Source organism: Cetorhinus maximus, chromosome 4 (genome assembly GCF_964194155.1).
Source record: "Cetorhinus maximus chromosome 4, sCetMax3.hap1.1, whole genome shotgun sequence".
In the NCBI taxonomy this organism is placed as follows: domain Eukaryota; kingdom Metazoa; phylum Chordata; class Chondrichthyes; order Lamniformes; family Cetorhinidae; genus Cetorhinus; species Cetorhinus maximus.
This window is the reverse complement of record NC_135882.1, coordinates 47,748,509-47,773,479: the sequence shown is the minus strand read 5'-3', so window position 1 is coordinate 47,773,479 and position 24,971 is coordinate 47,748,509. Positions and strand designations below refer to the sequence as shown.

The following is a 24,971-nucleotide window of genomic DNA, read 5'->3' as shown; positions in this document are numbered from 1 at the left end:
GGGATCAACACAAGTGTGCATAGCACTGCTTGAAGGAATCTCTCCCCCTTAGATTTCAAGGCTTCATTCAAAATTCCCCCCAACCTTAAAAAATAGGACTGTCCTTTCACACCTTTCCATATTGTTTGTTTATATGAACAATCCCTGATTTCAGGTTCTTAATGCAAAGAAATTAAATAAATGCAGCTGGTAGGGATTATAACATTACTGAAGAGGAAAGCATTCGTTAGTTTGAGACCTACGGAAGAGGTGGAAAGGGAGAGCAGTTCCTGGTATATTTGAAACGCTGCTTCAAGTGAGGATAAAGAAATCAAGAGCTACATACATGCATTGTAACCTGTGTATTATTTTGTATAGGTGGCAAGTAACATGCATGTCATAAAAGTGCCAGAGAAATAACTATCTTCAACAAGAGACAGTCTAACCACCTCCCCTTAACATTCAATGGGATTATCATCTTCAAATCCCAAACCGTCAACATCCTAGGATCACCGCGGACTAGGAACATAACTGGACCAGCCACATAAGTACTGTGGCTAAAACAGTGGAAGCTGGGAATTCTGTGGCAAGTAACTCACATCCCGACTCCCCGAAGGCTGTCCACCATCTACAAACCACAAGTCAGGAGTGTGATGAAATACTCTCCACTTGTCTGGGTGCATGCAGTTCCAACAACACTCAAGAATCTTGACACCATCAGTACAAAGCAGCTCACTCGACTGGCACCCCATCAACCATCTTAAACGTTTACTCCCTCCACCACTGACACACTGTGGCTGCAGTGTGCACCATATATAAGATAGCAATGGCCAAGGCTTCTTGGACAACACCTCCCAACCTGTGGCCTCTACCACCTAGAAGGTCAAGGGCAGGCATTGCCTGGGAACACCACCTGCAAGTTCCACTTCGTCATGCACCATCTGACTTGGAATTATGTTGCTGTTCCTTCATCGTCATTGGGTCAACGTAGGAACATAGGATATAGGAGCAGGAGTAGGCCATTAGGCCTCTCGAGCATGCCCCACCATTCAACTAGGCCATGGCTGATCTTCTACCTCAATGCCATTTTCCTGCACTACCCACATATCCCTTGATGTCTAGAAATCTATCAATTTCTGTCTTGAACATACTCAATAACTGAGCCCCCACAGCCCTCTGGGATATAGAATTCCAAAGATTCACCACTCTCTGAGTGAAGAAATCCTTCCTCATCTCAGTCTGAAATGGCCTACTCCTTATTTTGAGACTGCTCCCCCTACCCTGGCGCCGGTTCTAGAACCCCCAGACAGGAGAAACATCCTTTCTGCAACTTCTTGTTCCCTAAATCTCCACCTTGAAGTGGAGGTGCTTAGTATGACCATCACCCCTTTTCCAGAGCGTTCTGTTCCACCTTAAGCTAAAGAAGATATTTTAAAACATAACCATATTGTAAAGTCTAGTGTTCATAATATTACCTCTAGACTATTCTGATGCACTTCATTCCAGTCTCTTGTGCCTCGTGCTGCCACTGCGCCCTACCACAAAAGAGTTTGGAGTCAAAGCACGATGCAGCCTGATGGACAAGCCGCTGCCACTCCAAATGATGAGCAGCAAACTCCTCCCAGCCATCAATGTCAACACTGCCACACCTCGAGGAGAGCCCCAGGGTGCCCCTGAAGTGCCCAGCTGTTCCCCAACTGTAACGCTGGCCATCTGAGAGCCGAATACAGGAGGGGGGAGGCAGTCCTTGGCCACCCAGACACAGCATCCAGCCCATTGCAGCTGACCCTGCAGGAGTCCTCCCTGAACACCTGCGGAGCTGGCCTCAAGAAGGACGCCAGTGCCTGCTTGATGGTCCTTGAAATCCGTAACTAACAACACTGTGTGGGGTACCTTCACCACACAGACTGCAGCGGTTTAAGAAAGCTGCTCACCCCCACCCTCTCAAGATAGACAAAGGATGGGCAATAACTGCTAGCCTTGCCAGTAATGCCCACGTCCAGTGAATGAACATAAATTTTTTACAGGATTGATTCCTTCCTACAAACATCAACCCTTCTTAAGATACATAGAAGGGAGAGGTTTATAAGCAAGTTTCCAAGACCGGTTGTGAAGGATGAACCTCCAGGTTGAATGTTTAATGGATTTCAGTTCACTGATGTGCTGCTTTAAGAGTGCTGTGAAAATATTCCAGGCATGGGCACACAATAGAATGGTAAAGTTTAAAAAGTAGCATTGAAAAATCATGCCTACTCTGTGCAAAAGAAAAACTGTTTTAAATTATAAGAACCCATCACCAATGACAAAAACAAGAAATGGAAAAGACAGGACGATCATAAAAATACTGAAATAACAAAGGGGGTTAGGTTCATTATTGATTATTAATTCAAGAAAAGAATATACTAAATCAACAATGATGAATGAGGTGGACAGAGGAGTCGTGAGGAGACATATCTTACAGTGTATGTAAAATGAAATCTGGACGATGACAAAGCGTTCAAAAAACAGAAGTATAGAAATTGCCCAGATGCATGAGAAAGGCATCAGAATACAGGTGAAATATTTCCTTAGGTTTATACTTTTGTTTTGATAAGTGCTCAGTTGTCCAAAAATTTGCAACTTTCTATATTTCCAGAGACCTTGGGCGGTATTGTCCCAGATTTGCACAAAGTACGGTAGCGGGCGGGAAAAAGGTCGTTTTGCCCACCGGCTGCAATGGCAGGCTTTCGCACCATATTGTCCCATTCCCGTTGCACCCTGCCTCATTAATAATGCATTCCTGGGAAACACGCATCTCATCATCCTCCATGAATCTTGCAGCTTTGAGGGCCTCCCAAGCATGCCTTCCTCATCTGGCCAGTGCGATGGCCTCAGCACCAGCATGCTCACCTTTGAGGACCTCATCATTGTCATCCCCATCAAAGTCGTCCTCATCGGAGGATATGTGCAGCTACTCCATCGCCTCCTCAGGCAGGTCTCCCCCCCCCCCCCCCCCCTCCATTGCAGCGCCAAGTTGTGGAGCGTACAGCTGGCGATGATGATGACATCCCCTGGGGACTGTATTGCTGTGTAGCATCGGACCTGTTGAGGCACCGGAACCTAATTTTCAAAATGCCGATTATTTGCTCCACCAAAGTGCAGCTCGCAGCATGAGCCTCGTTGTACCTGAGGCTGCCACACGGATGTCATCAGCCACGTGATCTGTGAGTAGCACTTGTCCCCAAGGAGTCAACCCTGCAGCCTCTGTGGACCCTGGAAGATGTCAGGGACATGAGACCTGCTAAGGATGTAGGAGTCGTGGACACTCCCTGGGAATCATGTGCAGACCTGCAGGATGTGTTTGTGGTGGTCGCACATTAGCTGAACATTCAGCAAGCGGAAGCCCTTGCGGCTGACGTGGTTGACTGCTTGTTGCCATGAAGATCTAAGTGCCACGTGAGTGCAGTCGATGCACCTGTGGGAAACCTGAGATCTGCGCAAATTCCAGCATTGTTGCTTCTGGTCTTTCCTGATCTCGGGCTAAATGCACAAAGTTCCGTGCTTTTGTGAAGATGGCGTCCATGACCCCCTGGATACACTTTTGCATGGAGACTTGCAAGATCCCGCACAGGTCACCTATGGAGCCATGGAAGGAACCACTGGCGTAAAAATTGAGCACCATGGTCACTTTCACGGCCACTGGCCTCCATACCTTCCATGTCCCCATGCGCTAAACTCTTGCAGCAGATGGCCTATGTGATTGATCAGTTCCCTAGACATGCACAGTCTTTGGTGACACTGATTCTCAGTCACCTGCAGGAATGACAGGCGCCATCTATGGACCCTGGGTCGAGTGAGGCATCTACAAGTGACAGCTCGCTGTGGATCTTCAGCTGCCTGTGCATCAGACCCTGCTGCCCCTTTATCTTGAGGGAGGTGCTCCTCTCATTGCCGAGCCAGGTGCCTCTGCCGCTCTCCTCTTCTTCTTCTCTGGTCTCTGTAAGCCATGAGACATACCACTAAATCACCAGGCTCCATGACCCTAATGTTCTCCTGCAGGATCAAAGAAAGAGACGCGTGGGTTAGCACAGGTGTACTAAGAACCTCTCTTAAGTCCGAAGGCCCCTTCACGCATGCGGGAGAGTACAGGCGATGCTCACAAGCACTGCGCAAGGTTGTGCGCACTCACCTCCGAGTTCCCCTTGAAGTTCAGGTCACCAAGTGCATGTGCTTTAAAGGCAGTTGTGAAGCATGCCATTCTGAAGTCACATTGACGGGGGTGGTAAATTTTATGTGGGGGGATGATTCCAGTGAGCAGGGCTTATAATTAGATGTAAATATATTAAAATAACATTCCTGATGTGCGGCTGCAGGAAACGCAGCCCACCATTGGTGGGTGGAGAGAATAATTGCAAACTGGTTTCACGATGGTGTAAAACTGATCTTTGGCCTTCTTGCCATATTGTGTCTTCCCCCGCCCTGCCCAGCATGGCACCTGACGCCAATGGGGCTGGAAAATTCCGGCCCTTAATTACTGTGTATTTTATGCTATAAATAAAACGGCCAATAGCTTCTCCAAGAAAAACATACCTTGTTAAAATGTTGGCATAATAATTTGTTACTAGTTATATCTTTTGCACTAACTGGCAGCTAGGCTCAGTAGTTTAAGCCTATAACCAGGATATGGGCTAACATTTTAGTACCAGGGAGTGCTGCACTTAAAGGTACCACCTTCAAGGTGGGATGTTAAACTGAGGCCTTGTTTCCCAGTTCAGGTGGGAAGAATGGATCCTCTGACACTTATAGGAAGCTAAACAAGGTTGGTTTCCTGGCCAACATCATTCCTTAATCAACAGCAACTAATCACGTTAACTGGTCATTCATTTTATTACTGTTTATGGGAACTTGCTACATGTAGATTGGTGACCATATTTGCATCGTAGTGACTACACTTCAAAGTAATTTATTGGCTGTGTAGCACTTTGGGATGCACCAAGAATGTGCAAAAAGCTCCATAAATGCAAGCTATTTCCTCATCAAGCACATCAATTTAGTATTTGCTGCTTTTCTTTTTGCTAAATCTGTGAATCTAAAGAATAAATGCTATTCTTGGATAAATACCAAGCAAAATGTGGGGGTGGGCATGGAGTGGGAATTGGTCCTGGGACAGAGGACACTATGGGCCATAGTGAATTAGAAATCAGGGGGAAGTGTAAAACTGACCAATTCTCTAATGCCTGTTTTGAGTTCTTGCTCAGGAACAATCTCACCCCTTGAATCTTTACCAATGTTACATGTCTTACAAACACATACACATCTCTAGATATTTGGATCCTTCCAGAATTAGCAGATTGAGGTAGGGTTTTCTTAAAGTAGGATGGCAACACAAAAAATTTAAAAATACCACCCTGTGAAATATTTAGCCAGATTCTAGTGTAGAACATTAGATTTTAATGCACAATTTCCAAAATTATATTTCCCCAATAAATTAATGAGTCTCTGCATTGCGTAGTGTAGTACTGAGCTGTAGAGAAAAAGTTCAATTCCAGCTTCATGCATGACAACGAATACGCTCGGAATCCCCAGTCCAGGCAGGAGTCAAATCAACAATGTTATTCCCCATTTCCTTTATTGATCGTTATCCAGGGAATTTGTAGAAAGCATCTGTATAGATATCAGACAAAGAATGAAAAGACGTGATTATGATACCTAGGTGTGTCAGTTTAGCTCAGTTCGTAGCACTGTTGTCTCTGAGTTAAACAGTTGTGGATTCATGCCAGGATTTGAGCATGTAATCCTGGCTGACAGTTCAGTGTTACACTGAGGGAGTCCTGCAGTGTCAGAGATATCATCTTTCGGATGAAGTGTTGAACACTGTCTGTTCAGGTGGTGTCCAAGATTGCATGGGATTATTAGAAGGATCATAGGGAGTTCTCCTGGTAACCTGCCGATAATTTCTCCTTTAATCAATACCACCAAAAAACAGACTAACTGGTCATTTATCTCACTTGCTGTTTCTGGATCCTTGTGCACAAAATTGGCTGCCAACAAACAATAACTAAACCGCAGAATTAATTTATTGGCTGTGAGCTGCTTTGGGACGTTCTGAGGATGTGATATAGATCTATAAGTACAAATTCTTTCTTAGTTCAATGGCTTACTGACATTCACTGCCAGGACTCACAATGAAGGATGGCCACATGAAAGATTTATTCTTAAAGTTAATAAAGATAAACAAACTTCACAGACAACTACCCCCAATGCCGCAATATTACACTATCCTCAGGAGGCAAGAAAACATAATGTTGTACCAAGGGGACTGAAGGAAGGATATGTAAATCCCACCTAAACAGTACAATACCTGTAATATGCTTCTCAAGATTTGCTCATTTTAATTCTCTGCTCCACTCTGACCTCAGCCTCTTCTATTTTTCCAATGAAGGTCAACTTAAGCTTGAATAACAGCACCTCATCTTTTGAATAGGTAATTTACAGCCTTCTGGACTCAATATTGACTTCAACAATTTTAGATCATAACTTCTGCTCCATTTGCTTTGTGTTTTTTTGTTTTTGTTTTTGGGAGCAGCTGTTGGTAATGGTTCTCCTTTCCCATTTATTCCTCCTCTGGACACATCTTTTGTTTCCTTTTTGATTTTGATTCTCTTCCCAATCCTAGAGATAGGCAAGGCAAACAAAGCATGTATCAATGGCAGTTTCTGTAGCTAGTTTTTTTCTGCAACAGAGGTTATAGCTTGAAGAGCACCACTTCACATCAAGTATAGCTGACCAGGAGAGTCTCCCACTCTTACTGCCAGCCATTGGCATATTAGATGGATTTGCCGGTTGGAACCTGTTTGGCCACATTATGAACACACCTTCCGTGGCCATCAAGTCCTGGAGTGGGACTTGAACCCAGTTCTTCTGGACCGGAGACAAATGTTATCCACTGCACCACAAGGCTTTCCTTTGTTTCTTTACTTGTCCCATTATGCCCCTTTTTGCCTTGCTCCAGCATCCCTTTTGTCATTTAATCTCTCCTGTCTTCCACCCAATCAGATTTTCCTTTTTGTTCTCCCCCTGTTTTTCCTGCCTCTACACTTAGTTTAAACCTGTCACGTCTCAACTTTTTCCAGTTCTGACGAAAGGACATTGACCTGAAAAGTTAATTCTATTTTTCTCTTCAAATGTGCTACTAGACCTCCATTGTTTTTGCACCCCACCACAAACTTCATTCCCCAGCCATCGACTCCATCCCTCTCTCTGGCAGCTTCCTGAGGCTGAATCAAACTGTTTGAAAATTGTGTGTCATATTTGACACCAAGATGAACTTCCAACTACAAATTCACTCCATTGATCAGACTGCCATTTTTCTCTCCCCACACGGTATATAGCCCCTACGCCGCTGTTAAAATGCCAGCAGAGACAGGAAGAGGCCCTTAATTGGCTGCGTAAGTGGCTCAAATAGGCTTTGGATGGACAGGTTGTCTGCCATTCTCCCCGCCACTGATAAAATGGCAATTCAGTGAAAAGGCACCAGGCAGTCCACCTCCCAACTTCCCATGCCATTTTGCCAACCTTGTTCTCAAAATGCCTGGAAAATCATGGCCTCTGCCTCTATAGTTGCTCAAAACCTATTACACCTCTAACTTTTTCCAACTCTAATGAAAGGTCATTAACCTTAAAAGTTTGCTCTGTTTCTCTCCCAACAAATGCTGAACATTTCCAGCATTTTCTGCTTTCATTTAAGCCACAGACTAACCTCAGTTTAAAAATTACCTTCACTTGTATTGTTATTAATTTATGGAATAGACTGCCACCTAGTGCAGTAAGTTCTCTCAGTTGAAACTTTCAAGAATTTGTATTATCTCCTGATTCATTGAGGAACATAATGACATTGGTATTAGGTGGGCGGTGATCAAACATGAATAGATTGAGTCCTCAAACAGGATGTGGGTTTCTTGCTAAATGGATTGAACAGACTGAATAGACTTTTCTTATTTCTGTGATTTATTCCTGTATGTCTAAAGATGAATGTTTAACAATCCTTGGCTAATGGAGAAATTGGTCACTCAAGTCTTAAGATAAAGATATAGGGAACCGCTTAATGAAGGTGACACTGCACAAGCCTAATTAAATCCACACAATCAAAACCATAATCAGACTTGTAATGTATCAGTAAGATAAGAGCCCCTGGTGTTAGAGGCAAGGTACTAGCATGGATAGAAGATTGGCTGTCTGGCAGGAGGCAGAGAGTGGGGATAAGGGGGTCCTTCTCAGGATGGCGGCCGGTGACTAGTGGAGTTCCGCAGGGGTCAGCGTTGGGACCACAACTTTTCACTTGATACATTAATGATCTAGATGAAGGAACTGAGGGCATCCTGGCTAAGTTTGCAGATGATACAAAGATAGGTGGAGGGACAGGTAGTATTGAGGAGGCGGGGAGGCTGCAGAAGAATTTGGACAGGTTAGGAGAATGGGCAAAGAAGTGGCAGATGGAATTCAACGTGCGGAAGTGTGAGGTCATGCACTTTGGTAGGAAGAATAGAGGCATAGACTATTTTCTAAATGGGGAGAGAATTCAGAAATCTGGAGTGCAAAGGGACTTGGGAGTCCTGGTCCAGGATTCTTTTAAGGTTAACTTGCAGGTTGAGTCGGTAGTTAGGAAGGCAAATGCAATGTTGACATTTATTTCGAGAGGACTAGAATATAAAAGCAGGGATGTGCTGCTGAGGCTTTATAAGGCTCTGGTCAGACCACATTTAGAATATTGTGAGTAATTTTGGGCGCCGTATCTCAGGAAGGATGTGCTGGCCATGGAGAGGGTCCAGAGGAGGTTCACGAGAACGATCCCAGGAATGAAAGGCTTAACATATGAGGAACATTTGAGGACTCTGGGTCTCTACTCGATGGAGTTTAGAAGGATGAGGGGGGTTCTGACTGAAACGTACAGAATTCTGAAAGGCCTGGATAGAGTGGACGTGGGGAAGATGTTTCCATTAGTTGGAGAGACTAGGACCTGAGGGCACAGCCTCAGAATAAAGGGAAGACCTTTTAGAACAGAGATGAGGAGAAACTTCTTTAGCCAGAGAGTGGTGAATCTATGGAATTCATTGCCACAGAAGGCTGTGGAGGCCAGGTCATTGAGTGTATTTAAGACCGAGATAGATAGGTTCTTGATTGGTAAGGGGATCAAAGGTTACAGGGAGAAGGCGGGAGAATGGGTTTGAGAAACTTATCAGCCATGATTGAATGGCGGAGCAGACTCGATGGGCCGAATGGCCTAATTTCTGCTCCTATGTCTTATGGTCTTATGGTCTCAACCATGATGTGGATAAGGAAGAGGTTTTGGAAGCATGATTCAAGTGATTTGAAATCCCACATGTCAGAAAAAACGAAAACTTAACACGAGTGGGAACTCGGATGCAATTACTCTGCAAAAATCTAAATTTGGGTTGTTTAAGGCTGTTACCTTGTTACCAATGAAAAGATTAAAAATTCTACCAACTTATACACCTCTGTGCTCAATAAGGTCATTGCTCTGTGAAATGTCCACACCTGCACAGTTAAATGCAGAAATTCAGAAGTTGCTGCACTGTTGAAGTCGAAATCAATTAGACATGTGATCGAGGCATTTCAGAACAGCAACTTGCAGGAGTGTGTAATTAAAGCATAACAAATTCACGTAGGCTATTTCCTTTATAAATGTGGGCATTGGAATTTAAAACAAGAAATATTGTCAACTGGAGGTATGGTAGATTGGCGCAAATTGGCTGTTCCCAACAAAGCAACAGTGGCTTCATTTAGAAAGTGATTAATTGGCGGTGAAGTGATTCAGAATGTCCTTAGGGCCTGAAAGGTAGTGCAGTCCCATCGATTATTGTGAGTGCATTTGAGCAAGCACCATTTAGCCTCTCTACACAATGGCCGCTATAGCCGCTGAAATGAAGCCAGTACTGCCTCCCCATACAAAAATGAAATGTGATAACACCCACAAAAAAATTAACAAACACAGCAGACAGTAGCATATCAAAATATCCCTGTATTCAGATCATTTTAAATCAGAGTAAGACAATCTCAGCAAGCCAGCCAGATGGGCCCGAAGCAGTGGCAGAGGTTCTAAATGCTTTCTAACTTAATTCCCTTTTGTTAAACTTCAAGAAACATATTTTTCAATGAGAAAAGTTTAATTTAGGTATGCTCAAAATGAAAGTTCTGCTTGCAAGTGGTGGGTAACATAATGGCAGCCAATGGCAAGGTGCAAACAGCTGTTGGAATTACCTGAGTAGTCGGCAAGGTTAACATGGGGCAGGATTTTCCGCTCAGCTTGCGGGCGCAAACCCGACACGCCCGAGCGTGAAATAACATGCGATGATGTCAGGCGAGTGTCCCGACGTCATCACGCACTCACATGGTATTTTGATTGGCACGTGAGTCAGCAGCACGCCTGCCAACAATTAAGAGGCCTTTTAAGGCCATTAATCAATTAATTAACCTGCATTTTTTTCTGCCCATCCAACTTTACGGTTGACGAGCGGCGAATTGGCCAGGCGGCCTTTGGAATTCTGAGGAAATTCCAAATTTCCAAATTCAATGGGCATGATGAGGTTTCCGTAATTACATTAAAAAAATTAATATTTTTGAGCAGAATTTTTCAAATCTACATGTTAAGGTGAGTGAGTCCACTGTGTGGACATTTTTTCTGGAATTTTAAAAACTTTATTCATTGATTTAAAATACTTCAGCTCCCTGAGGCAGCTTTCCGCCTTCAGGGAGCTTTCATTGCGTGCTCACCCACGCCTGCGCTGACTGCGCTGTATTTGTCCTCCTCCCGCCCCCACCCAGCAGCGCTGAGCTTCTCAGTGCGCCTTTCATGCTGGCTGGCTGTTAATTGGCCAGCCAGCGTGAATTCGCCATCAGGGGCCGATCACGGGCGGTGGGCTGTTTCCTGGCTGCTCCGGGTCTGCCCGCCCGACAACCCAAAAGTCCTGCCCATGGTTTAAGTGGAACCTTTATTAATTGGCACCTTTCATAATGACATGTGGTAACAGCCATTTGCCCAATATAGATGGCTGTCTGGGATAAACACATACTGTGTAATTGGTGGATATTCTATATAAATGTAAGCTACTTCCAGCAAATTATTATTTTTCTAAATTAAATTCCATTTTAGAGAAGTGGTAGCTATATTAGAGTATCCCCATTATTGTAAATTAGTAAATCACTTATTGTATATTAGTATATCACTTTGTTTGGAATATTAATCTATCCCTGTCATTGTACATTAATCTATTCCTTCTGTTCTATTTGTGATTGCATACATTAATATTTGCTTTTATTGTATATTAGTTGATCCTTATTTTTCCTTTGTTTATTACCACCTTTTGGACTAACAAAAGACAATTATCTTCACCACCTGCTTAAAAATTGACCTCCAAACTACAAAATATGAGAAATGCAAAATACTGGGGATGCTGGAAATCTGAAATAAAAAAGAAAAAACTGCAAATACTTAGTGGGGCTATAGCTGAAGTTCTGATGAAAGACCATCAAGATCATTAACTCTGTTTCTCTCACCACAGATGCTGGCTGACTTGCCGAGTATTTCCAGTATTTTCTGTTTTTTATCACAAAATCTGTCCTGATCTAGCTGACCTCAGCCAGGGTTGTGGTAAGGGCACTAAAATTAGCCTAAGCGGTCATAGACTAATGATGGTAAAGTCACTGATAATGGTCAGTGTCAAAATGCACATGAAAATAACGGACACATGAGTGGGATAATAAAGTGTTGTCATTGTCCATGAAGCTGTACTCCAAAGAAAAGTGGCAACAGTTTCAGGAGATAATGAGAGAAAACTAGTGAAAGAAAAAAAGGAGTTGGCTAAAATAATGATTATTTATGATGCCTTAAGCATATTCTTTGCATATTCAACATTATGTTTATCATGACTGTCTTTATGTACCACAGCTACCTCATCCCTGAATTCCCAAATACAGCAACTTCAACATCTTCAGCAACTACAACAGCAACAGCAACAACAACAAGGACAGCAACAGCACCAACAGAACCACCAGCTGCCTGGTCAGCAGGCCTCATCCCCTCAAAAACAAAGCCAGTCCCCGGGGCAAGGCCTCCAGTCAACACTAACTCCAACCAATCCCCTTCAGGTATGGGAATTTAATCCAGCTGCAAAAAGAGTGTGTCCTGTAAATGATGCTGTTACTGATTATGTTGGAATATGCTTGAACTAGACTTCACTGAGAGTTTCCGATTCATTCAGATTTCATTATCAGAACCGCAACAACTTCAAACATCAGATCAGAATCACTTCAATTGCTGAACCAAAGTCTGTGGTTAAGTGAAAACTTACTTCAGCTTAAGTACAATTGTGTCAGTCAGTGGTTTGTATTTCTTAGGACAGATTTTGATCCTGGCATATTATGAGTAAGTGAGAACACCGCACAGCATTAATGTGGAGCTCCATAGAGGAAGAGCAGGATATAGAGTGAGCAAAATTTTACTGTTGAATTAGCTCATCAGTGTCATTGAGTCATGGCCTCCAATGACATAATCACAATGGCTTTTTGACAAATCCAGCATCTAACAGGTGGACCACATTCTCGAGCGAACACATCTAAGTCATTGACATTTAACACAGTTACAGAAGTCAGGGAATATAATTCTAGTTGTGTTAAATTGCAGAGAATTTGGGTCATTGAATGTATTCAAGACTGAGTTAGATAGATTTTTGACAGACAAGGGAGTCACGAATTATGGGGGCAGACAGAAAGGTGGAGTTGAGACCACAATCAAATCAGCCATGATCTTATCGAATGGCAGAGCAGGCTCAAAGAGCCAATGGCCCATCCCGCTCCTAAGTCCTATGGGGAGAATTTTCTCCCCGTCAGGCGGACTGGGCAGGTGCGGGCGCAGGCAGGCGTGCAGCCGATCGCTGCCCGCAATCAGCTGTGTGCCAGTTAAGGCCCGCCCAGCGTGACGTGCACCCGGAAGCACCGTGCACTCCCTGTGCGGGCAGGGGGAGGAGGGAGAGTTGGGGCCTGCGCTCTTTTGCGCATGCACGTGAAAGACCTCAGAAATCTTCCTGAGGCGCTTGTGGATGAGGTTTCATGATAAATACAAAGGCTGCCTGGGCTCTTCGCCTGCCCACCAACCTTAAGGTTGCCCTGTTAATTATTTCAATTACTATTTAAATGGCCTTAATAGGCCTTTGACAGTTCGGCTGGTGCGCAGCTGACTCCGGTACGTGCCTGCCGAACTGAAGATCGGAATGATGCGTGGCGACATCGGGACGCACGCCCGACATATTTTACATGCCGGCGAGTGGGGTCCACCCCTGCATGCCTACCAGAAGATTCAGGCCTATGTTCCTATGTAGAAGTTCAACATGATGGCTAATTTACACTGGCATGTAATCTGCCCGCACAAGTGGGTTTTTCATTCAGAAGCGCCACACACAATTTTCTGTATGGATGGACTCGATAAAGCACTTGTGCAGCAAATCATAAAAAAAAAACCTTTACAGTTTTCTATTGACAGTATACTGGTTGAATGAAAGGGAAAGCTGCCTTCTTTCTCCCCCTTTTTATCATCCTGCTAGACCACCAGATTGAGAAAGAATCATCCATTCCATTTCATAAGCAGCCATAGTGCACAATGGGGCATAGGCATTACTCTGGGTTCACTGCAATTCTGTGTGCTGCTGTCACTTCTCCTTCCTTCCCGTTTCTGATGTCGTCTACCAATCCAGTCCTTCTCTGTCCTGGCCTGTTCTTTCCTGGTGTTTCACCTTCTGTTGTCGCCATAACCAGATTCTCATTCTGCCTTTACCAGTGGTCATACTTTCTCAAAATCCACATCTTTGCTTCAGCTAAAAGCCCATGAGATGGTGGAATTCTGAACTTCCTGCAGAAAAATTCACTGGTTCTTCACTCTGTCCAGCTGATTCTAAGGACCAGAAATGTAAAAGGGAGGATAATTCCAAATACTTCAGAGCTGCTTCAATAGTCTGTGTTTTCAGACCTGTAAGTTATGAAATTTGGCTCCATAGCGCCACTGGAGCTGGCGCTAATGAAGCCAGAGTTCCTTAACATGATGCACACGGCATTTCCAAGTGCTTCAGTGTTGCCCATGTGGCACGCCATCCTGGAAAAGGTGGTAATGCAGCAGTGTCATGCATACTTAAATAGCTTTGATACTCTTTCGAGTTATCAACAGTCACAGATTGCAACTCTTTTTTTGAGTACAATCACAGTTCTTGGTTTCCGGGAGTGGGACATGAACCCACAACTCTCTGATTCAAAGGCAAGGGTGCTATGAACTGAGCCACAGCTGACACCTCTAAATAGCTTTGATGGTGGATGGGTAAATTGTAACACCAATCAGCCTCTCTTGCAGATTTGACAGCAGAGGCCCAATGAACACCCTGTGCTAACCACTCACAGCTGAACGTGTTTCAGCTTTACCAGGGACCCTTTTTAGTGCTATTTAAAGGGCCAGTCATCCACCTTTCAGGTGTGATGCTTTTGATTCTGGTAAAGTTTGTGAAAGTGTTGTGTGTATGTTTTGGAGGCTTACAGGATTTGGAAAGGGGTTAAGGTGTTAAACTGTATCCTGACAGGGAGGACAAAGGAGTTTTGTGACTTTTTTTTGTTCGCTCATGGGTTGTGGGCATCACTGCCTGGGCCAGCATTTATTGCCCATCCCTAATTACCCTTGTTCAGAGGGCATTTTTTAAGAGCCAAATTGCTGTGGGTGTGGGTATGGAGTTACATGTAGGCCAGACCAGGTAAGGACAGCAAATTTTCTTTCCTAAAGGGAATTAGTGAACCAGATGGGTTTTTACAGCAATGGTTTCATGGTCATCATCAGACTTTCTGGATTCAAATCAATCCTAGATTTTTATTGAGTTCAAATTTCACTATCTGCACGGTGGGATTCAAACCCAGATCCCCAGAGCATTACTCTGGCTCTCTAGAACACCAGTCCCATGACAATAGCACTACGCCACCACCTCCCCCTACTGAGGCAACTGATCCACAGAAAGGCCACAGCATTTAAGAGAGCTGAAGTTATGTCTGAGCCTGCAACATGAAAGAGAAATGCAACTGAGGCTGAAGAGAGGGGAAGCTCTGCACAGAGGGAGGAAGAGGATGAGAAATCTCCACAGAAAGCCCCACTCATTAAGGGTTCTTCAAGGAGTTCTCCTCCTCCTTCCACCTCATCCAGCAGCAATGCCTGTGCTACCTGAGATTCACAGAGCTATGCCACCTCTTTCAACAGCAACTTCAACTGCTGTACAGCAAGATGAGGCCGGTGGTGCCAGTGGCCAAGGTCACTGTCACTCTCAACCTTTACGTGATAGGATCCTCCCAGATGGGAGCGGGTGACATTGTAAACATGTCGCAGTTCACCCTCCGCCGCTGCATTCGGGATGCGATGGAGGCCTTGTACGTAAGGAAAAGAGAGTTCATCATTCTCTCTAACCAGAGTGGATACATGCCAGGGGTACAGTGTTTGCAATAAAGCAAGGAACCGTCAACTGCATGCACATGGCTTTGTGGACCCCACATGTCAATGTGTGAGGTACAGGAAAGCCAATGATTCCACTCCATTAACATGCAGCTGGTGTCCGACTATGCCCAAACCATCATGTCGGTGAATGCCTGCTTTTCAAGCAGAAGCCATGATGCCTTCGTCCTAAGATAGTCTGACATTCTCACCATCTCTGGGCCACCACAAAAAACCAAAGGTTGACTGCTTGGAGACAAGGGATACCCACTGTACACATGACTGAGCCTACAGTTAGAGCCATGCAGCCACCAGGATGTCATGGGGCAGAATATTGGTGTTCGCAAGCAACCTTTCCTCTGCCTGGACAGTTCAGGGCAAATTGCGACCCCCACATCCAAAAATGGGAGCAAACCAATTTTTAGCCCACGGTCTCTCAAGTGGAAGAAAGTTACAGCACCTAATGCATCCAACTATATGGTGACTCCTTAACAAGGGAGACTGAAAGTCTGCAGTTGTTAAGAGATTTGCTGTCTATGATCATTGACTTACAAGAGTATTTCACAAATTCTAGAGAGGTACATAAAATTTTACCCAGGGTCCTTTACTGGTGACCTCAGTCACACTAATAGCTCTATTAACCTATTTATTCCAGTGGGGAAATCTCGAACAAGGGCCATTAAGGACTGAAATACGTAACAGTTTTTCACATAAAGGGTAGTATAAATCTGGAATTCTTTCCCCTAAAAGACGTTGGGTGCTTTCAAGACAGAAATCAATAGATTTTGTTTGACAAAGTATATCAAGAGCTTTGGAGCAAAGGTGAGTAATTGAAGTTGAGGCGTAGACCTTGATCTGATTGAATGGCAGAGCAGGTTTGAGAAGCTGAATGGACTCCTGTTCCTTTGTTCCATTCCATCTTATTTTCATGCAATGTACAAAGCTGGTGTCTCCAGACAGGAAGCTTTAAAAGCTAGACTTAATAGCCTGTCAAATAGCGGAAAATGCAGTCCTGTTGTATTTTGGATCTAGACTCCAGCATTCTCTCTCAACACATACTGACAGTATGTTGGTACATAGCTCTGCTCAATGTACTGCACTCATTTTCTCTGAACTCTTCCAGAAAAATCAAAAAAAGTCCATGCACAAATGTATCCTGTACGCTAGCGACATTGGGCCCAGTAGTTCACAGGCTGTTTTCACAGACAAGGAGGATGTTTTAATCGAGTTGTAGAGCGATCAGTTGTCATAGTTATCCTGCTTGGGGCAAATTGCTGTGGAATAGGCCATGATAAAAACCCAAGGCTCTCCAAGAAGAGATGATAAACATTATTTAGACTTCGAGGAAATCTTTACCATGGTCTTGTGAAAGACTGCAATTGAACGAAGTTTCTCCGAAATTACAACATAGTTAAGCGAAGAGTTCGATCACACAATTTGTGGCAGTAAGTTAATTTAATGGTAATGATGCCAAAAGTGTTCTTTACATTAGAGCAGATCTAAGGACAAATCTTAAGGCCACTTCGGAACAGAATAGAAGAGTCTGTTCTAAGTTAGTGATAGGTGACTGGCATAAAGTTTATTATAAGGATGTATTGTAGTTCTATGAATGAAACACAGGATAATAGCTTCTTTTGCCCAGTTTCATCTAGTGTCAGGTACATGGACGGGAGTGAATTCTATCAGATGTAGCTGACCTGTTTTAATATGAGATGTATCAGAGATATTTCAGGGTGAACTTCAACTTGCAGGAGTGTACGACTTTGGGAGTGGTTGGGGTTTTAAAAGGGCGGAAATTGACAACACGTCGGAATGCTGACTCCAGTCCGCTTACTTCAGCATTTAACTGCAGTGCATTAAGCTATGTGTGAAGAATCTCTGATAGAGAGGCAAATTGTCGATTTCAATATGTTAATTGCTCATTTACATTAATATTAACCTGGCTTTTGGAATTTAACTGTGAGCACATGGGTTTCCCAGGTTTCCTGGAGCTTCTCAGTGAAACTAAGGTGAGAATACAGTGGCAATTGAATGCACTGAAGACATGAAGGAGAATATGCCAATAAGCACTGAAACCTTACAGTTGCTTTCTTGCCTGATTATGTGAAAGGTCATAGTACTTGTGCTGAGATGTGACTTTCACAACTTTTGAGGTTTGTTCGTCTGATCTCCACTTTGGAGCTGCAATTTATCAAATCAGCATGGGTGAGCAGCAGGAGGGCCAGCAGCAGCAGCAACACCCACTACACCAGCTTGTTAGAAGAAGGCAGCTGCCAAGTGGACCTGGTGGCTATGCTTTGCCAATGACTGTCAAAGTCACCACCATGCTCAACTTCTTTGGCTCCAGTTCCTTCCAGAATTGTGTCAGAGAAATATCCAGGATTTTGCAGTCAGCTGCCCAAAAATGACCTATTTGCATGGCAGGTAATTATGTCAACTTTGCCATTGATTATGCCAGTCAGAGTGAGCAAGTGCTCAGGTTTGCAGTTGTAGCTGACTTTCTAGAAGGGTGTCATCAACTGCACACGTGTGGCAATTAAGGCTTCTCCTAATCTTCCACAAGTATTCATCAACCATAAAGACTCCCACTTCATTGGCAGAATTTTCTGCCTGTCAGGTAGGCGGGCCCAAACCAAACTCCAGCGGGCGGGGAGCCGATCCCCGCCAGCGAAGTGGGCCGCACTGCTATTTTATGTGGTCGGGCTAATTAAGGCCCGCCCAGTGTGACGTCCAGTGGGAAGCGCTATGCGCTTCCTGTGTGGGCGGGGGGATTCCCTAAAAGCGAGAGTGTGCTCTTTCGCGCATGCACATGAAAGAGCGCACTCATCTCCCTGAGGCTAAGTGCAGCCTCAGGGAGATCACTTCCACTGTGAAAAATATTAAAAATAGAAAAAAAAATTCCCTAACATGTCCCCGTCATGTGACAATGTCACATGAGATGGGACATGTTCATAATTTACAGAATAACTTTATTAAAATTTTTGAAACCCTGCATGAAACCTCATCCCACCGCTGGATGAGGTTTCATGTTTTCTCTATTTGCCGCCGGGTTTCCTGGCCTGCCTGCCACCTTAAGATTGGACGGGCAGGTCCTTTAATTGTTTAAATGATCCTGTCAATGGCCTTAATTGGCCATTGACAGGTCGGCGGGCCAGCAGCTTATTTTGCTGCGTCCCCACCTTCCTGAAAATTTAAATGGGGCGGGAAGACGTCGGGGGTTCCGCCTGACGTCATCCAGCGTCATTTTACGTGTCGGCGAGCGGGCCCCGCCCCCTGCTCGCCGACGGCAAAATTCTGCCCCATCAATCTGCAGCTGGTGTGCAAGCACACAAAGATGTTTAAGCATGTGTGCAAAAGATTCTCCTGCAATTGCCATGATGCTTTTGTCCTCATGCTAGTTCACCCTCGCAGTTCAATTCACACCACGAAGCAGAGTTACCGACTGGGTGCTCAGAGATAAGGGATAACCACTTAAAATGTGAAATGTGGCCGATGACACCCAACCAATGAAGCCCAGAAGTGAAACGGCAAAAGCCATATGACAACCAGATAGGTCATTGAACAAGCCATCATCATGTTGAAGATGCGCTTCAAGAGCCTGAACACATCTGGAGGTGCCCTTCAACCAAGGTCTCCAGAACAGTCCCGATGTGCTGCGCTCTACATAATATTTCAAAGCAGTGAGGTTTGGACTTGCAGAAGAAACAAGGGCACAGAGACTATTCCGACGATTCTGAGGAAGAGGTGGAGGGGAGGAACAGGCAGAACGCAATGTAGCTAGGGCACCAGCAACAGTACAGATTATTTCCAAGGGTGTCATCATTATTACAAGGTTCACTTAGGTTTCACCAGTCCACCCATCTGACAGCCACATCCGAAGGCCACTTCCTCCACCCTTTCCCCAAACATAAGACAGTCTTTCAAACAACCAAGCATCCCATTCACAGCCCTCTACCAATTTGTGTCTTACCATGTATCACAAATGAAAAGGCCTCATAGGCAGCAATCAAAAGTGAACAACATATGAAAGTGGTGGAAACAAATATCTGCTGTGGCTCAAAAATGAAACAGAAACTTAATATTCTAACCCTTGTCTAACTACAAATATTTACTAATGCAAGAGATTCTGATGAAGGGTTATTAACCTGAAAAATTAGTCGGAATCTTCCCAGTCCCTTGAGGGCGGCTGGAGGTCGGGGTGGATGAGGGGGTGTGCAGGAAATTTAGACAGTCATGTGTCAGATCAGTTCCTTAATATCTTCCTGCTTCTATGCACTTTTGCAGGAGTGGCAGCAGATACCCGTCCAGCAGCTGCACGTAGCCAATTAGTGAGGTTAAAAGGGCAACTAGTCCGTACTTTACAATTGCTGTTATGAGCACAGGCCCCCACGTTGCCACATATGTTAGCACCTTGGCAACTCAGCAGCAGGAAGCCTTCTGTAGGCTGTTCCTACCCCTGGTTTGTAGGTTTACTCTGGGTGTCAACAACTCAAAACTACCATGTTTTTCCTCACCAAGCAAGTTTACTTAGTGCTTCACAACTCTAACACAATTATATACTCACATATCCACACGGGTCGGGTTGCTGGTTGCTTGGAATGTCTGAGAATCAGATTGAAGCGGATGTTCAGTCCTCCTCTTTCTGATCTACAAGAAGTTGGTCAGACTACTTCGTTCCCGAACTATCTGACTTATCACCTTCGGGGCACCTTCTCTTATACCCTGTTCTCCACATGCATCCTGCATGATCAGGCTTTGATAGTCACCCCCAGTGTCCAGTTCTTGATAATTGGTCTGTTGACCACCGGCAGGTGTCACAAATGTGCCACGTTCACCACAGTTGGTTGACTTTTCACCAGTCCAAACATCTGCTTGTTTATCAAGGGTCTCATCTCTCAGTTTTGACCACACAGGGCAGTTAGTTCCTTATTGTCTCTCAGGAAGATAAGTAGACATTATCTCATCTCGTGGCCTCTCGGGTCTCCGAGCAGCCAGTCCTGATTACATTGCTAATGTATATTTAGCAGTCCTTCACCCTTTCACCTTACGGACCTCAGGACTCCAGTATACTTACTTCCCCATTTGCCGTCTCACTTCACTGTACATTATGGCCAACACTATCCCCCCCGTTGGAGGGGGGAAGAGTGGGAGCGGACATAGATGGGCGGGGCCCCGATCAGCACCCCTAGTCAGAGGCGCGTCGCCATTTTACGTGGGTGGGCCAGTTAAGGCCTGCCCAAAGTGCTGCCTCAGGGAGGTCGTCTCTGATTTAAAACTTTAAATAAAGATATTTTAAAAATGTCCCTGCCATGTTCCCTCATGTGACACTCACATGAGCCCCTGGATGAGGTTTCATGCTTTTTCTAATTCCTGCTGGGGCTCCTGGCCTGCCCGCACCCCGCTTGCCGATGGGAAAATCCTGCCCCATAGTTCAGACTGCTGGGTTGCCTTTAACTGGGCCACCCGACTTCCATCTCCCACATACAGAACCTGCCCACTATCCACAGAGATGGCCTGTTAATTGGTTGCCTCCCCTAAGATTGCGATGCTATGTGGACAGCAAATACTAGCGGGACCAGGACCTGGAAATGGTCCCGGCTCACAATTATTTTCTATGTCTGAAAGATTTCAGCTGTTAACTCTCTTTCTCTCCATCAATGCTGCCTGACCAGCTGAGTATTTCCAGCATTTTCTATTTTTATGACAAACCTATACTTTTCCTCTTCCTAGCACTTACATGTGGTGCAACCTCTAAGGCTTCAACAGAGGTCGAAGCACACCGCTCAGATCCCTGCTCTGACTGCTGAGATGCTCTTGGTCAACATACCCTGGGTTTTGGAGCTTGTGAGGGCCCACCAAAGACTCTGCCATCTGCACCTGCGCAGGGCAGACTCGGCCATCGGAACATGAGGCAGCATATAATGTACTGACTGGGGGGAGGAGGTGATGCGGATTGGCAACAGATGAGAAGTGGAACCACTTTGAGCTGTGTCCCTACTGCCATGTCCCCGTTCATCATCATCCCTCTCATGGCCCACCGGCACTTCCATGCCAGCAATGATTTGGAGAGCACTTTGCTGCAGATCAGTGAGAGAACAAATGGCCAAAGCTATTGCATCACGCATTCTATTTAAAGTGGCCATCATAATGTGAAAGCCACTGGTGAGGCCTGCATGTATTCATTTGATTGTCACGTCTGCTGCTTCATTCAGGTTGCCATTCTTTCCATGCACAAAGGCATCATCACAAAGGCCTGTGACACCATGTCACGAATGGTTGAGATGGATTCCTCCAGTCTCTCTGCAAAGGTGCACAATGCAGCTGGAATGCCTGCTAGTACATTTCACAATCTCCACTGCTACTCCAGAAGTAGCATTTCCATCGATGGCCCCTAAGATTCATCATCTATGTCCAGCTGAACTGAGCTTAGTGTAGCCTGCAACCTCCAATGTGGACTCACCATTGCAGCCCCTGTCTCCACCATCTGCTCTTACTAACTTTTGAACCCAACTGTCTTCCATACCGATGACACAGAAGTATGAGTGTCTGCATGAATCATGTGATATTGCCCCTTCAGAATGTGTGACCTCCTCTGAAGAGTTGTTATTGTCCTCCTGCAGGGCGCTTGTCCGCCCTATGGGAGATTGAAGGCTTGAAATAGAACTGCTAAGATAAAAATGTTTTAAGTGATCATTAAGAATATAATCATATTTCACTCACTGCCATCACCAAGTCAACATCAGCGAGTGTCGTATGCCATGGGGGTGTCTGATATTCAATTATGTTACTATTATAGCTGGGAGGGCCACTTCCAGTTCTCTGCCTCTCTCTCATGTTCTGTTCCCTCTTCTGAAAGGAGAGAAAAAATAGACTCATGAGTGAGAGTAATGGCATATGTTGAATGGATGGATGGAAAGCAGTTGTAGGTGACTATGAGGAAGAAACATTACATTGCATAAAGGTGAAGGTGAGTGTCAGTGGTGGATGGACAGATGGGGATATGAGGAAGTGCATAGACAGTGAGGACTTGCAGGGTAAGTTGGTGTGAAATATGCTGTGTTGAAGTAGATTTGAGAAGGCAGCGTGAGGGGGTTTGAATGATAAGCACGTCAGCATATAGGTGAACATGCCATTGTACTCATCTTTCCTGCCCTGCTTAAGTTATTAAACACCTTCAGCATTGAATCCAGGAGTGTGGCACCTGTTGACCTCCTTGGCTTCCCCCAGCCATGCCTTCTTGGTTTCATTGACAGGTCTTCTTCCCATCAGTAGAGAACAGTATCTGCATGCTTTTAGGAGTTTTGCCAAGGCTCTGACCCAAACCATGTCCCTCTTGACACTTGTGTTTAAAAATTCAGATCTTCCTTCAGGGGTTCTTTCCCACTGTCTAACCTAGACTTCACTGGTGGGACTTTTGCCAAACAAGCGGTTAGTATGCATCAAGTCAACACCCAGAAATATTCCAGCTTCTGATGGAGCCAGGCCAGTGGAAATTCCCATCTTAGGAAGTTCCTGCCTTTTGCTCCATCTCTGATAATATTTACCTTGTAAAGGGTGAATAGAGGTCTCACCTCTTACAATGCAAGCTGGAAACTTCCAAAAACCAGAAATGGCAGAGACATACCGCAACCAGAACACTGCTGTTTACCTGGGGATTCCACCAATCTTCCATCAGATTTACAGCAGTCCCTACAATAATGAAAGGATTAGATTCGGTCCAAGTGAGTAAGCTATTTGATTTAGATAGAATATGCAGAGAGGTCTTGTGGTACAGTGGTAGCATCCCTGCCTCTGAGCCAGAAGCTGCAGGTTCAAGCCCCACTCCAGGACTTGATCTCCAAGGAAGTGGTGTTCATAACATGGCCAAGCAGGTTGAGTATCAACTTATAAATCCTTCCAACATATGCCAATGGCAGGTGCTAAGAGTGGGAGAGATTCCTGGTCAGCAATGTAATGGAAAGAACATTGGAGCCTCTACCATCACTATCCTTAGCTCCAGGCTACAACATGCATGTAAAAGTGTATGTCGTCACAGCAACTCAGACTCCTTGGGGTCGGTTGGCTGCATGGCTGGTGTGGATCAGATTGGTGCCAACAGCATGGGGTTCCCTGTTCCAGCTGGGGTGGATTTGGGATCTGCCTGCTTGCCCAGAGCACTATGGGTCAGACCTTCCTTAGGGCAGAGAATTGGAGAAGCACAGATCATGAAATTAAATTATCTAAATGTAGAATTAAGTTAGATATTAATGGGTACATTTTTTCAGATTTGTTGACTTATGGAATGATGCACATGTACTGAGTGTGAATTTGTTGCAAGAGTTGGACAAGTTTCTGTTTCTGGCTGACATAACTCAAAGAAGAACTTTCATTAAATGGTGGCTTCAGGATGTCCTAAGGTGCTTCATACCCAATTAAGTACTTTTAAAATATAGTCACTTCTGTAATGCTGTAACATAGGGAAACACGGCAGCTAATTTGGTTAAAGGATAGATGTTGGTCAGGATACCAAGAAGAACTTCCTCTCCTTCTTCAAGTAGTATCATGTGATCTTTTACAATCACCTGAGAGGATAGATGAGGCCTCAATTTATTGTCTCATTTGAAAGATGGTACGTCTAACAGTGCAGGACTCCTTGAGCACTGCACTGGAATTATGTGTTCAAATCTCTGGAGTGTGGCTTGAACCCACAACCATCTGACTCAGAGGTAAAAGTGCCACCAAATGAGCCAAGGCTGATAAGGAACATAAGGCAGACAACTAAGTTTAAAAAGTAAGTTAGTATTATGGGTTGTGCCTCCCAGTTATCAATGTCTCCAGGAACTACCTTCAGGGATTAGAAAGGAATTTCCTTGATTTTTTTCCGAATTGGTCTCAAGTTTTTTTTGCTTTCCTGGGGAATTGAGTAATTAACTGGTGGGTGAGTGGGAAAAAGTGAGAGTCATGGTGTATTGAAGTTACACCATGGTAGAATGTCTGGCATATATGATAGCTGGTCTTTTGCTGTCCTTTGTTTTCATACATTCATACGCAATCAGTGAATCCCCACAGAACTTTGGTCTCACAACAGCAAGAAGTTGATTGAAGCAAGGCTCAGGTGTTTATCAAATATGTATTTAGTGTTTTCAATGCAGCATATCTGGTTCTTTTTAGGTCAATTTTCTTAACTGCAGGTTTTAGTAAGAGTAAAATTGTGTTTCCATTAATGTAGCAAATGCAAGCAGTCAAGTGGGTGATTCATGTTAAAATCACATTGCATTTTAGAACCACATTTCACTGTAAAATTGGAGTTGATCTTGAGGACTCGATTCTCGAGAAAAAGAAAGGGCTTAGATACTGGAGACGTTTTAGTTTTGGCAGTTATGTTACCAATTTGTAACAGAATGTGCAGAAAAAAATCACTCAGGCAGTCTTTTTCATTTCCAGCATATATCAAGTAAGAAAGAATATTTAGTTAAGCCTGTAGGAAAATTATGATTTATTTTAAAAA

At 44.5% G+C, this 24,971-nt stretch overlaps 1 protein-coding gene across 1 annotated transcript in view; it reads left to right on the top strand.

The window, feature by feature from the left end:
• The window catches only part of pou6f2 (POU class 6 homeobox 2), an 821,005-nt gene that overhangs the window by 538,624 nt on the left and 257,410 nt on the right, over positions 1 to 24,971 (top strand). Inside the window, exon 6 of the mRNA XM_078540141.1 lies at positions 11,924 to 12,123. Coding sequence (XP_078396267.1) covers positions 11,924 to 12,123 — 200 coding nt within the window. The remainder of the gene's footprint in view (positions 1 to 11,923; positions 12,124 to 24,971) is intronic.